Source organism: Pezoporus wallicus, unplaced genomic scaffold (assembly GCF_028554395.1).
Source record: "Pezoporus wallicus isolate ANWC-B61680 ecotype Strahan unplaced genomic scaffold, APGP_CSIRO_Pwel_v1 contig_5787, whole genome shotgun sequence".
Taxonomy (NCBI): Eukaryota; Metazoa; Chordata; class Aves; order Psittaciformes; family Psittacidae; genus Pezoporus; species Pezoporus wallicus.
Window position 1 is genome coordinate 2,168,527 of NW_026637253.1, and position 15,201 is coordinate 2,183,727.

The 15,201-nt window shown below is 43.4% G+C and overlaps 1 protein-coding gene across 8 annotated transcripts in view; it reads left to right on the plus strand.

The window, feature by feature from the left end:
- JADE3 (jade family PHD finger 3) overlaps positions 1-9,256 on the plus strand; it is a 67,713-nt gene extending 58,457 nt beyond the window's left edge. For all 8 annotated transcript variants that reach the window (XM_057404495.1, XM_057404498.1, XM_057404502.1 and 5 more), the window contains 4 exons: positions 509-625; positions 1,085-1,558; positions 3,858-3,975; positions 5,844-9,256. In XM_057404495.1, coding sequence (XP_057260478.1) covers positions 509-625; positions 1,085-1,558; positions 3,858-3,975; positions 5,844-6,736 — 1,602 coding nt within the window. In that variant the 3' untranslated portion in view covers positions 6,737-9,256. The remainder of the gene's footprint in view (positions 1-508; positions 626-1,084; positions 1,559-3,857; positions 3,976-5,843) is intronic.
- The last annotated feature ends 5,945 nt before the right edge of the window (positions 9,257-15,201 follow it).

Sequence of the window (15,201 nt, forward strand, 5' to 3'; positions counted from 1 at the left end):
CTGACTGCTGGCTGGTAGATCTGGTTCTGTCCTAAACTGGGGGCTGACGGGAGTAGCTACTGTAGCAGATCTGTGGATCATAAAAAAGAAACTATATGGGTAAGTATGAGTAAGTGTTCCTATTTTGTTCTGATAAGCTTGCATTTTGATACTTTTAAATTAGACCTGTAAAAGTAGCACAGGGGAAATAAGCATCACTTATTGCAGTCTGTCAACTGATTCATAACAGGACATGCTGCAGGTGCCTCAAATGTTTTGAAGAGCTACAACTTATAGCCACCAGGTTAAACTAGTAGGATTCCACAGTACTGTTTTCATGTGGGATCTTTCAGGGTCCCTTGCTGAGAAGTATGAGCACATAGAGATCTCTCAGTGAGATAAATGTGTGGTCATATTTCTTCATCTGGTATTAATTGAGAGCTTGTTTCTACTGCCTTGATAACTGCTTTCTATGCTGTTTTGTTTTGTTTTGTTTGTTTTTGGTTGTTTTTTTTTTTAATGTTTACAGGTTAGTATTGCTTGCCCAGAAAGAATGGAGCCAATCACAAAGGTGTCTCACATTCCACCAAGTCGATGGGCTCTAGTGTGTAGTTTATGCAAACTGAAAACTGGTGCTTGCATACAGGTATGTACTTGTCCTCTGGTGACTCTATGTAGTGTGTCATCTATGTGAGAAGGGCAGTTTTGGTTTTGCATTTTGTTCTTTGTGTGTTCAGAGATGCTTTATAATGCAGATGACTGTGGATAGTATGCATACTTCTTCATAGCTGTTTACTATCAAATTAGTTCACTAACACAGAGATTTAGGAGTGAGTTTGAGTTGCCTTCTTTTAAAGAAGGCTGAGATGTATAAGGACTGCTACAGTGTGGGTCAGAGATGGATAGAAAAGTTCTTCTGTTGAACATTGTTCACAAACAACAATATACTGAATTGGGTGGTACCAGCTTCAAAGAGACCAACAGAATGTTTAAGAGTGCTTAGGAAATAAGTTTTGTAGGGATGGACTTTAGTTAAGATAATTCTGTCCTTTTTTCCTGGTTTGTTGCTACTGTTATTGATCAAGGTTTTTTGTTTTGTCTGTAGTGCTCTGTGAAAAGCTGCATCACTGCCTTTCATGTCACCTGTGCCTTTGAGCATAGCTTAGAGATGAAAACCATCCTGGATGACGGTGATGAGGTCAAGTTTAAGTCGTACTGTCTAAAGCACAGCAAGAACAAACAGAATTCGCTACCTGACATTGATGAGCACCCTAAAAGCATGTCGGACCAGAAGCAAATAGAGAGTGAGAAAACCAGTTTGCGAGCCCAAAAACTCCGAGAGCTGGAAGAAGAGTTTTACTCACTAGTTAAAGTGGAGGATGTTGCAGCAGAACTGGGCCTTCCTAAACTTGCTGTAGACTTCATCTACAATTACTGGAAATTAAAGCGGAAAAGTAACTTTAACAAACCATTGTTTCCTCCCAAGGAGGATGAAGAAAATGGCTTGGTGCAGCCAAAAGAAGATAGCATTCATACTCGCATGAGGATGTTCATGCATTTGAGGCAGGACCTAGAGAGGGTAAGAAATTAACTGGTACAGTTTTGAAAACCTGTTTGCAGGTGAGCGAGGTCTTTGTTCGTAGAGAGAAGTGGGAATGGAGGGAAACATAGGGAGATGATTTCAAAAATTACAATAAAGAAAACAAAGCTTTCAACTCAGATCTTCAGTATGCTGCCCTGCCTGCTGCAGAGGCTGTCAACAGCGGTCCCTTCTTAGTCCAGTGACACCTGCAGTTTTCAGGTGCTTAGGGATAGTGAATATAAAAAAGGTAACAAATAAGGTATATGTGATAGCTGTGATTCAGAGATGTTGGAGAGGAGAGGGGAAGGAAAATCAAAAGAGAGAAAATAGTGTTATAAGAAAAGGGAAAACAATACTGGGGAGAGAAGAACATGAAAATACAGGGAGATAAATGTTAGAGCCAAGATTTCCCCTTCTTGATGTAACTGTTGTCTTGAATCTAGTCATTATCAATCTCGATCTCCTTTTCCAGGACTACTTCAGCTATGGATCTTTATTTAAAAAAAAAATTTAATTAAAACCCCATAACATGCTTCAAATGGAGGGTTGTGGTTTTGGGGCGTTTTTCTTCCAAGAGGCCGTTTCAAACTTTTTCTTCTTGTTTTTGCAAGTAGTTTGTTTGCATCAGGTTTTGTTGATAATGCTTATTCTGAGTGGAGGTAATTCACAGTTGGAAGCATCTGTCTCAGTTTCTGAACTTCTCATGCCACAAGGCTGTACTGGGTTACATTGTGGGATGAGTATGAATTTGGGGATCTTGGAATTTCCTTTCTGGGGAGAGAGGTCCCAGTTCTGAACAGATGAAGTTGAGTGCTGGGGGAGACATGCTTGGCAAACATCTTTCAGCCAGCCCTTAAACTGTTTCTGTGTTCTGAAAGCTTTTTTAACTGTGTATCAAGAACTTTCAGTGTCTCTTCCTGTTCTCGTTACATTAGGTGGAAATGCTGCTGTTAAACAAATAGTGAAAGCAGAATTATGTGAAACAGAATCACACAATGGTTTGGACTGGAAATAACCTTTAAAGATCATCTAGTCTGACCACCTGGCCACAGCAGGGACACTTTCCACTAGAAGAGATTGTTCAAAGCCCCTTTCAGCCTGGCCTTGAGCACTGCCAGGGATGGGGCAGCCACAGCTTCTCTGGGCAACCTGTTCCAGTGCCTCACCACCTTCATAGTGGAGAATTTCTTCCTTGTATCTAATCTAAACCTACCCTCCTTCACTTTAAAGCCATCCTCCTTTGTCCTGTCACTACACGCCCTGGTTTCTCTTTTCCTTATAATTCCCTTTCATGTAACAAAAGGCTTCTTTATTGTCCCATGGAGACAGCAAGGTCTCTGCAGAGCCTTCTCTTCTCCAGACTTGGTAACCCAAACTCTCAGCCTTTCTTCAGAGGAGAGGGGTTCCAGCACTGACCTTTCTTGTGGCCCTCCTGGATTCACTCCAACATGAGTGTCTCCATGTCTGTCTTGTGCTGGGGGCCCAAAGCTGAACACAGTACTGCAGGTGGCATCTCACCAGAGTGGAGCAGAGGAGGAGAATCACCTCTCTCAGCCTGCTGGTCACTCTTCTCTTGATGCAGCCCAGGATACAGTTGGCTTTCTGGGCTCCATGCGCACATTGCCAGGTCATGTCCTGTTTTTCAGCCACCAGAGTTCTCACGTCCTTCTCATCCAGGCCTCTCCAATCCCTTCATCTGCCAACCAGTACTGATCCTGGGTATTGCCCTGACCCCGGTGCAGGACCTTGCACTTGGCCTTTTTGAGCTTTGTGAGCCTGCAATGGAGTCAAAAACTAAATTGCAAAATGGGTTATCCAGAATGTGTGTATTGCACAAGAAGCCAGAGTATTCTTTTAATTTTAGGAGAAAAAACATAGTTTAGCCGTTAAAAAGCATTCTATGAAACATTTTGCAGGGAAATTCTGGGAGAATCCAGTATTGCCAGCAGTAACATCCCCAGCATTGTACACAGTGGAAGCAGGTTGCAGACAAGCAGGTCTTAGAAATGGCTTACTTTTCTTTTGACTAGAACTCTGCTTGCTGTTCTTATACATGAAAACGTCTTCTACTGTCTTGCTGAATATATTCAAGGCATTCATTAAATTGGCAATGAAAAAGAAAAAATCCAGGGTATTTTTTTTATTCTTAGTTACATATGCTCAGTAATATTCACAAGAACTTTGCCAAGGGATTTACACATAATGTTGTTTAAATTCTGTTGTTGATGCACTTTCTATAACTATGTTGGGATTTATTTTTGTATTGCCTATTAAGTCTCCTATTATTCCTCTGTAGGTAAGAAATCTCTGCTACATGGTAAGCAGGAGAGAGAAACTGAAGTTATCTCACAGTAAAGTACATGAACAGGTCTTCAATTTGCAAGTCCAGCTCATTAATCAGGAAATTGCTGCAGGTAATCACACAAATGTAAAATTTTTACACATTCTGTCTGTATTTAAACTAAAAAAAGTGTTCCCTTTATGTTCCTGCTTAGTGTTTTTAACACTGTAAGTCTGCCTTTAAAAACTTTGTTCAAGTACGCAGTCAGTGAAAGTAGCAACACACACAAGACTCTAATTTCTTAAAATATGTACTTCAATATTTCTTGATTTTATGGCTGTTTGTGGTATATTCCTATTACTTATCAATCACTGTGGCATCCAGATGGCAGAAACAGCCTGGTGGCGATCTCTAGGTTTTTGCTTCCTTTGGCCTCTGGTTTATGGTTATTTCCCCACAGCAAGCTCTGCCCTGCTCTTTGGTCCTCCAGCTGAGAAGGCTTTTTGCTTGCTGTCACGCTTGGTTCCTTCAGGCAAGAGAGAAGAATGACTGATGGGAATCACTGTTCTCCTGTTGCCTCGCATGCTTGATGAGCACTGCAAAGAGGCATTTCTTAGATTGCCATCTGCAATTACTCTCCTTCCTTCAAAAAGAGTTTAAGTTTTCTGTTTTTTAAGAGTGAATGGTAACTGGTTAGGAATGCTGATGTACCAAACCCCACTCTGCCCTTTGTTCTTATAGCGACCCTTTTGAAATAAGGAGCACACCATTTGGAAAGAGGAAGAGTATATATTACAGTGCAGTTACTTTTTTTTAATTCTTTCAGGGTACATATTACGTTTTAATGAGTTAAGAATGAAGTCTTCGAGGTTTTTTTGTTTGCTTGTTTTTTTTTCTCTACCTCTGAAACACAGGTTTCATTAGTACTGACAAGGTGGGTTTTTTAAACTGTTTTAGATCAGACTGGAACTTTGTGAAGCAGCAGTATTCTAAAGCACTTTGGGTTTCTGTAACTGCATTTACAGTGCTGGGCCTGGAGAACAAAAGGCTCCAGGGAGACCTTAGAACAGTCTCCCAGTACCTAAAAGGGGTCTACAAGAAATCTGGAGAGGGACTTTTTACAAGGGCATGCAGTGACAGGACAAGGGGAAATGGCTTTAAACTGAATGAGCAGAGATTTAGATTAGATACAGGGAAGAAGTTCTTCACTATGAGGCTGGTGAGACACTGGCACGGGTTGCCCAGAGAAGCTGTGGCTGCCCCATCCCTGGCAGTGTTCAGGGCTAGGCTGGGTGGGGCTTTGAGCAGCCTGTTCTAGTAGAAAGTGTCCCTGCCTGTGGCAGGGGGTTTGGAACTGGATAATCTCTAACGTCCTTTCCAACCCAAACCATTCTATGATTCTGTGATTTCGTTAGAAATGTCTACTAAATTTATTTTATGACTTTTCTAATACAAGTGCTTTTGTAATGCTTATTGGACAAGCTTGATAGCTGCTCTGCAATGGGTTCTGTATGCATATAATATCATAAAGACTAATATAGTGGGGTGAAAAGACTTTTAAAGTGTAAAGAATTGTATAATACAAAGCAGAGAGTTGAACCAAGTCCAAACTGGAACTCAGTTTGAAGCATTGTTTTTTCTCCATCCAAAACTGAATATGAACCTTTTTTATAGCTTTGTTGGAACTACTTCAGTCATATCTCAAAACTGGTTCGATTCACTGGCTTAAAGCCCTTTAAAAATGGCATGCTGTTGTTTTTAATGGAAATGCTAAAATGCTTACCTAAATTCTGAAACGGTGAATAATTTGGAACAATTTTCATTATCCCAGCTTCTCTTTAATGTCCTAAAATAATTTCACTCTAATTGCTTGCAAATGCTTCTTATTGTTGAATGACCTTCTAATGGACTGTAAGACTTGTTATAGATAACAAAACAATTACTCTCTTCTAAAAAAAGCTTTTTTTTTTTCTTCTCTCCCCTTGTGTCTTTCTGCTGTAGGCCATACCCTGACAAGTGCACTAGAGAATACACTGTTCTACCCACCTCCCAGGATCACCCTGAAGTTAAAAATGCCCAAGTCAGCACTAGGAGATTGCAAAAATAACTCGCTGAAGCCTGGCAACAGACCGCTTTCTCCTGACAACAACAGCACTGTTTACGGCAAGCGGAGCGTGCCGATGTCAAAGGAATCATTTGAGATTAAAGCAAAATCTTATGCCAGGTATCAACATGAGAGCAGAAGTAATGGGTTGCTGACAGGGATTGGAAAGCCTCGGGGTGAGGCAAAGGATTCTGGCCCCACACAGATGCTGGAGTTTCACCGGGGCCAGCCGTCCGGGAAGCCCTTAGCCCTCCAGGCTGCTTTGCACGGACAGGGTTCCATTGGGAATGGGCGGGTGCAGCAGGATAACTCAAGGCTGGCAACAAAGTCTAATGGCCTGATGGGCAGGGCTGGAGATGTGAGCCAGAGAGACAGCTCCAGCCAGACGCCCTATGAGCAAGAGTCCGTGCTCACGGCTCACTTGGCCAGCCAGAGCAGTTTCAGAAAGTCCACCATAGAACATTTTAGTCGGTCCTTCAAAGAGGCTACCAACAGCCTTGTGAGGACCACAGAAGATCTCCGGTGCTGTGACAAGCCAACAAGAAGACTTGCAACAAAAGACCGTTTGTGGAGCAAGCAGACACTGGAAGGTGCTCCGTACCAGGACAACGATGGGTACTGTCCTGACTTAGAGCTGAGTGACTCTGAAGCAGAAAGTGATGAAAACAAAGAGCAAGTGAGGTTAAGACGAGGTAGCTCAGAGAGAGAAAGCCCAAGTAAGGACTTTGGAAGAGATTGTCACAATAGAAACAAAAAGAACATGATTTCTCACAGTTCCGTACAAAGGTGATTAGAAGCCCCCACGGGGTGACTCAGCCTTTATGTATTCCAGTGTACCAGTGCAAAGCTCAGCATCAAAAGGTTCCAGAAAATAGTCCAGGACCTACATTAGGAAGATTTGCGATAGGGGATAGGGGAAGGGGAGAGAAATCAGTAGTTCTGTTCAACTGTGAATTGGCTTGCAGTCTCCGCAAGGTTGACTCTGTTATTGCAAAGTCATGTGGAAGTGGATGTGTTTTAATTAGACGGTAACATCTGGGAGAGCACAAAGCAGTTACTCTTCGTGTAAATCCAGGGAACTGCTTCCCCCTTGCCGGTTTATGTGCCAGACAGTGTGCTCGTGTTATGTCCATCTCGTGGTAGTGGACAGGTATTAAAGAAGTCCTTGCATTGCTCTAATGTGTTGCAAAAAAGTGCAGACAGAGACACTGAAACTGCATTCATGTGGCACGTTCAGTAAGGCTTTGATCCAGCAATGCACATGCAGATGCGTTGGGAAGTTAAGCATGTGAAAAGTCCTGCTGGTTTCCCCCTGGGAACGTTTCTACTCCGATCTCTGAGCGCATGCCAGTGTGCTCTGCTGGATCAGGCCCAAAGTGACTACTAAGTGATGATCCTGTTCTGCAGGAGACTTTGAGCTGCAGTGGTGTGTGCAGGCTCCTTGCGGAGGGTGGAAGCAGGCGTCGCTTGTGCTGCCAAACTCGCTGACCTCTAGCCGTGCCCCTGTTCCTTGCTCTTGCTGAAGGTTGTGTTTCTCTTCACAATAATTTGCTTACTTTGTAAATATACAACTTCTATTACTTCAATTTTTTTAATCTCTGTACATACTTGCTTGTTGTGGGATGCACTTGTAAATATTTTACCCAGCTAACAAGTACAGATGGCTAATTTTGTGGATAGTGTTTACAAAAGTAGATGTACTACTTCAAAGAAAAATGCTATTTGACACTTACTCTTAGGCAATCACCGGTGATGCCAGGTTCCTCTTGAAACTGAGATTTCATGTCCAGAGGTGTTTGTACCTGGTACTTCTTTTGCAGGCTCAAATTTTCAACCCTGGTTGCCTGAATGCAGGCATAAGAACCTTACTTCTGGCATCGAGGTCTGTAAAATTTTAGCCAGTCATCATTTGGAGTAGCTTTTTTTCTGTTCTGAAAATCTATCCTGTTACTAAACTACTTTTCAACCTCTGGATCAGTTGCTGTTTCCCAAACTAACACTGTTTTGTCTGTCCTTTACAATTAGCAGTTGTTAAGTAGCGCTTAAATTTCAGCCAGGACTGGAGAAGCAAGAAGGGAAGGGATTTTTTTCCATTTGTTTCAGTGTCAGGGAATTTTTGTTCAAATGCATACAACCTTCTTGCTTTCCAGATGGTGTCCTATCAATCAGCAAAGTAACTGTGCTGTTTTTCTCTGAAATGCTGTACATTTCATAAATATGCCATATCCTCTGTCCCCACACTGCTGGCTGAAACAGGCCGTAGGTTGTGTAAGGCACGTCATCCACCTCCTTTCTGTTGAGGGTTTTATTTTGTGTAGAAACAAAAGGTGTTGCCCACCCAGCATGAAGATGACTATGCAGAATCCAAACCACAACCTGCTTTTCTTCATCATCTTAATTTATTGCTTTTAGCTTGGGAAATGGCAACGACACTTTCAGATTTGTTTTAGACTTTGAAATCTCCCTAGTTGCAATAGAACTAGCAGGTCAGGGGCTGCAGGACTTCTCAGTTGTGAAATAATAATTAAGAAGAAAGAAAAGCATACTTGGCAGTTCTGCTCTGTTTGCTTCAAGCATCTTAATTTTTATAATTTCTTTTTCCACTTCTTGATTTTATGTATATTTGTGTAATTGATCTTTCTAGAGCTGTATCTTCAAAACGATTTCTTTGGTGTAAATATGCAGTAGCATTTTAGGTTTCCACATATTTTATTTTAATGGGAAATGCTTTGTGTTCTAAGCCATGGGTCATTCAGAATAAGTAAACAAATGTTGCTCATTTGTATTCCAGTTCTGATTCTCTTAGTTCTCCTTCGATATTTATTAGTAATCCTTTCTCACTGGTCATGAAATTTTATGAAGCTTGTATTGGGAACACTGATCTAGGAGGTCAGCAAAGTGTTCCTCTTATTTTGTGACTGGCAGCGTATGACAGAGGGGAGGGAAAATGGTGCTTCAGCAAAACTCAGCATTTCTGCTCTTCTGGGGTAATTAATTCAGTTGTTTCCAGTCTGGGCAATGGTTTTGCTAATTTTACATGATTTTAATAGATATATGAAGGAGCCCTTGGTTATGTAGTTCTCAAGTATTGTTCCCAAAGTGCATTTGCTAGTTTTTATTGTGTGTTCGGTGGCTAACTGTTTGAAGTATTACCTCTTAACCTTATTTGTCAATTTTTTTTTGTGTTTTTGCATTTTGTTTTATATATATAAATATATATATATTCAATTTTCCAAGATGGACTCGGTCTTTTTCAGATGTCCCCTTTTTACAAGTACTTTTTCATTAAATTATGAAACTGCTAACAGTATTTTCATTTGTTGTGATTTATTTAGGGCTTTACCCCTTGTGTCTGGCAGGTTGTTAAACTCATCAGTCCAAGTGCAGTTCTATGTCCAGCAGGAGTAAAGTATTTCTGCAGAGCTGGCAATACTTGTAACAAGTTAAGTATCAAAGAAAACCTTTCCCCTTCAGCCTCCCAGAAAAAGTCACTGAACCACTAATTTGCTGTGGATAGCAAATAGCCCAAGCCTGGCATTTGTTTCTGCCTAGCTGAGCAAATGTAACAGACCGTTTGCTGCCCTGGCCTCACTCTATTTTCTTATGCTGTGGTGTGACTGTATTTCCCTGGTTGGACAAATTAAGTTGCAGAGGAAGAGCCATAGCCAGGCCAGCTGTCTCATCCTTGTTCTTGAATGCTCACATGCATGCAGAAATACCTAACAGTCAGCTTTTGTCTCATGCGTGCTGCAGACAAATCCATGCAAGCAAGTTCCTGGTTTGATGGTTTATGCTGGTTCTCCATGGCCTTCAGCTGTAGTTCCCCTTGTTCCCACAGGCCGGTGCTGTGCTATACCTTGCTGGCAGAGAGGAGCTGCTCCCTGTTGCCTGGGTGGGGAAGGTGGCAAAACCAAGGAGGAAGATGGAGAGAAAGGAGCAGGTTGTGGCTGCACAACCGCTCCAGTTGCATCCCTCCTGCTCTGGCTGGCTTGGTAGCTTGCAGTGTTCAAGAGGGATGAGGGATCTGCAGCGCGTATGTTGGAAGCAGCAGTGACCTTCCTGCCTGTGGTGGGTCAGTGGCTGAGCAGTGGCCCCAGGCAGGTGGGAGTGGAACTGGGAGTGGGTTGGGTGAAATAGAGCAAAAAGTCCCTTGGCTGCAAAGAAAACAGGAGACCAAAAAAGGGGAAATGCAGTAAAGGTGCATATAGAAGAAAGGGAAAAAACAGCACTAGGAAGAAGCAGTGAATGTTGGATAGTCAGCTGTTTTTCAGGACCAGGATTTCTCTTTCCTTGCTAAAGGCATCCTTGCAGCAGATTCCTGCACTGGACTTCTTTTTGTGACTTTCTGACTGGCAGCCTCCCATTCCGTTTGCAAGTACAGTCTGCTTGTGGCTGTGATGTGGGAAAGACAGGGCCAAAGAAGGAAACTGGTGTCCTCATTATTTTGGAAATGGCTGCTATTGGTTTGTAGAGTCTTTACAAACAAGAAAGTGTGGTTAGTTGTTGACAGTAACTTGAGCCAAGCTCTCACAGGGGCTGTGCGGTGATTCCCAGCACCCTCAGTTCCACATTTACATCTCTGTCCAAAGAGAGATGTTCCTCAGCTATAACTTGCATATATCACTTGTAGAATGTTTTCTTCGCACCATGAATCACAAACCATAGAAGGAAAAATTACAGATGTTTAACTACTAAATATAAGCTTGAAACCTTCACCTGATTTTGATGTGGTACCTCAGTGCTGACTAAGCCCAGACACACGGGCTGTACTGCAGACACGTGATGTGCATCTGGTACCTGGGAGGGACTCGGTGTTCAAAGCCTGCCTCTGTGAGCTGCAGAGATAATCCAGCACAACCTGTCATTTTGATCATTGTGAGTTTTGATGATCCCAGTACTCGGGAAGATGTAGTACTGCACAGAACTGACACATCTATTAGGAAGACATGCTTTTGATGTGAATTAATGAGCAAAAGGAAGCTGCTTGCACAACCTGAGAGCTTGGCATGGAAGGGAATAATCCTGGGGAAGGGCAGAGATGTAGAACAATGGAGTGCCTCAGTGTGACTTCTTCAGGAAGAAGTGAAGACTTGGATTTCTGGGCTCTGGTTTCATGAGAGATGCCCTGCTGCTGCTGCTCTGACTCTTCCTCCATGCCAGCTTCATGGCTGAACAGAATTTTGCCCCTCCTGGGATGTATTCCTTTTGCAGAGACCTGGGAGCCTGGAGTAACTGCTCCCAGGCTCCGCTCCAAACCACATCAGCTCATCTGGTGGACTCTTCCAGCACAACTGCTGGACTCTTCCAGAGAGATGTGACACAAGTGGATTAAAGCGACTGCAAGCACAGCTTTCTGAAGCAAAATCTTACATAGCAGTTGGGTAAGTTGCTTGAAAATAGCAGCTGTGCATGCCTGTTTCTGTTCCTCAAGTCAACCCTGGGCAGACAGCTTGGATGAGTTTGTATGACTACCTCATTGTGTAAGGAGAAGCAGCCTCAGATAGTATTTTCCCTGCCTCTGTGTGTGCAGCTTCCAGATAATCTTTCTCTAGTAGGCTTCTTTTGGCTGGGACAACCTCATGGTTCCACCTTGCCCTGCCTTTTCTCTGGGACTCTTTTTTTTTTTTTTTTTTTGTTTCAGGCTGGGCTGACCTTCCCAGCCTTCCCATTGCTTTCTCAACAGCCCTAAAGCTGGCTATCACCAGCTAGCCTCACCTAGGCTGCCTTATCTGAGACATTGTTTTAAATCTTGCAGTAGGCTCTGGAATGACATCTTAATGGTTTCTTTTGGCCTAGCCCTTCTCAAGACATTTTTCCTGGTTTCTTTTTTTTTTTTTTTCCACAGGTGCCTGCCCCCTCTGCCCTCACTTCAGGGAAAAACACTGGGCAAGGCAGGGACACAAGGTGTATTTTGACTTATTTGAGTTCTGTAATAGCTCCAGAGATGTTCTGCTAGCCAAATTGGTGGGCCAGTGTCCTGATGAAGAATTTAAAACCTAGCACAACAGCACTGTAGAAAGGAAGATGCCTTCAAGAAATCTTCTGGTCATCCAAAAGTCCTTGAGGTTGTGACCGATGTCAAGATTTGTCACTCTTCTTATTTTCTGTGGTCTCAGCAACCACAAGGAATCCAAGTATAGGTGCTACTACTGGAGTGATACCTCTAAAATTAAAATGTATGACATGCCATTTGAGAAAATGGCTCTGGTTATACCTTTTTGGAAGTGCAAGCCCTAGTGAGGTACCTAATGAGGTACCAGAGAGGGGAGGAAATCATTAAACTAGCCCATCCCCTTCATCTGAAATCACAGTGTCTGGCTGCATTCCTTTGGAGTTCCATCCCTCTTATCTCAGAAGCTTATCTTAGCTCAGTAGTTTGGGAACCTCTGCCCTGGCATAACTGGCATTTTAGGCTCCATTTACATCGGTTGAATAGAGCCTGACCAAAGCACTTCCCCTCCCTAGAAGTGATGGCTCAGCCGTTGTTATGTTATCTCCTCTACAGTGGAGTAGGGGCACTGCCTCACCCTCTCCCTTCAGATTATTCCTTCTACAACAAGCTAGCCATCTCTCCTGGCTTAAGGAAGCACAGAGGCCAAAAGCTGAATGTGCCAGGTGATGTAGATATCCATAAGCAAGTTGGAGTTTATACTTCGTACGAATGGCTGATACAGAAAACAGGCTTCTCTCAAACTGGTTGAAATGCTAAATTAAGCTCAGAGCAGTCACCCCAAACCTGAAGTTTGCTTCTGATTTGGGCCTGAAGAAGGTCTGGTGTGCCTGAAAAGTGCAAACCCTGAAAGCACTATTGCTAAATTACCTCCTCGAATGAAAGATGCTGGCTCCCTTGCACAGCCTTTGCTGTGGCTGTAATTTTGCAGCTGCTGTAGCACATATCAATGCTCTTTTTTTATCCTGAGGCAAGCAAAATGGAAATGCAGGTCACGTGGATTATGAAGACCAGAAAAGTAAGGCATTAATGAAAAATGCCTTGGCCGTGCTCCACTGAAGAAGGCTTTCTGAAGCGCCCTGCTCCCCAGCTGCTCCTGGTGATGTACAGCGAGAATGGGATTTGCCGTCTTTCTTCTTAGAAAAGATTCCTCAGCCCGCAGAGCAGAGAATCTTTCTGGGACAGTTTAAGGTGGCAGGAGCTAGCACTTGTGAGTGCTCCAGTGACAACGAAGTTGGAGGTGCATGTGTGGTGGTGTGAGGGGTGTTTGTGAAACACTTGAGAAGCTGGCTGCACTGGGAAAGGCAATATGTTTGCTTATAGTACTGTGTTCTGGGGTGTGATACGCTTTTTCATAGCCACTGTGTAAGAAATGAAGCTCAAAGAAGACTGTGTAATAAACTGCAATAAGTAGAGACAACTGTTGCTGGTTCTGTGAGAGAAACTGCACTTTTAAAGGCTAAATGCTTCAATATGACTCCATGGTAATTTGGTGCAGTCCTTTTTAGAAAAGATTGCCTGGCTGAAATTCTTAATCCATGCTGCATTAACTTCTGTGACAGTGTGACAGCAGTGGGTGTTAGCCTTGATGTAACACATAAATTAATCAGTGGGCACAAGTCTGCTGTTTAACGCACTCCAGAGAGGACATTTACAGAGCAGGAATACTTTGGCAAATGCATGAGTGTTTAAATACAGGACTGTGATCATCCAGACTAGTAAACAGTTGTAGCATCCCAGCGGTTTGATCTCTCCTGCACCTACTTGTTGCTTACTAACAAATAAAAGCTTGAGCTGGACACACAAGTGAGTTCCAAGAACTGTACTTAGCTGAAAACAAGTGTGTGGCAGTGCCAACTCCTGCTTTCCAGCCAACTGATTGCAGTGACTGATCTTTTATTTCTCTCTGCTCTCGCTTGGTGTTGGGGTTTTTTGATTTGGTGTGTTCTCTCCATCCTCCCAAATGCAGTATTATCTGCTGCACTTTGCTCAGCTGCGGAGGAGGCCTGACAGAGTGCCTTGGTGAGGTGCTGGGTCTTTAAGATAGAGACATCTGATATATGGCAATTGCACTTTGTACCAGGCATGGATAAGGCCTACAGCCCTCCCATCTTTAGACAGGGAGGAGGACTAAAATAGGAGTAGAACAAGAAGGCTAAAGGTGAAAGAAAAAAGACAAAGAGGGCTCTAAAGATGAAGAAACAAGAGGATCAGATTTATAAAAGGAGAAAAGAACAACTGCAACCTTCCAGGAACCAGCATAAACAAGTCCTGGTTTATTTTTGTAACCCCTGAAATCACCCAGCACCCATTCTTGCCTGCAGTCCTTATTGGGGGGGGGCGGGCGGGGGGGAATTTTCCCTGCTTTGTGGCACACTGGGCTACTCTCCAGAACTGGTCAAAATTTCCTGACTAGAGAGAAGGGTAATGGCTTGCGGCAGGCTCTGGGAGCCTGCAGGCTGGGTAAGGGCTGTGACTTCACCTTACAGGACCTCCTGCAGCATAGGTCTACTCTTACTGCTCCTCATGGCTGCCATAGTAAGATTCCCCTTTCCCTGCTCTCACAAAACAGGAGTAAGTGTGCAGTGTACGCTACCATGTGGAATAAATGCTGAGCCACCAGCCACTTCCTTTGTGCTGTGTGTGCTCCTTGTTACTCAGATTTAGAGGCCACAGAATAGACATTGTGGCTGCGATGCAAGGGAGGGAAATTCCTGGTGGGGAAGCCACATGGCAACACCACTTTCCACAACTATCTTGTCTGTGCTCCTCTCTCCCATATTGAGCTTGTACTGGCAGAAGACCTCAGCTGATGCTCTCTGTGAAGGCACCCTGCCATGAATTCCTCCCTGCTCTACCTTCCAGCAAGCCTGGATTAACTGTTACAGAAAAGACAAAGCAGGAGTACTGCCCTGTGTAACTGGAGATACAAGTTCAAAATACTTGGTACTTTGGAAGGAGACCAGAGTTTGTGTTGTAACCCAGCGCTTGCAGAAGCTGTTAATTTTCTCCCAAGGTGTGTGCCATCCCACAGCTTGTTTTGATGCCTCCAAACCATGCTAGCAAATGCCTAAGTCAGCAAGGAGCAGAGAGATTGGCGCCAGGTAGGTTGAGAGTGCGAGTATCTCCTGCTTGCTGAATTCAGTTAGCTGTTTCACTGACCACATGTCCCAAAGGCAAAAGGCCTTGTAGTGTGCAAGGACAAGGGGAGAACAGCAAATGTGGCTGAGCTTTGTAAGAATTGGTAGTTGTACTTTGCTGTACTTCATGAATTCTCAGGATACATTCTGGGTTTTTTTTAGTTA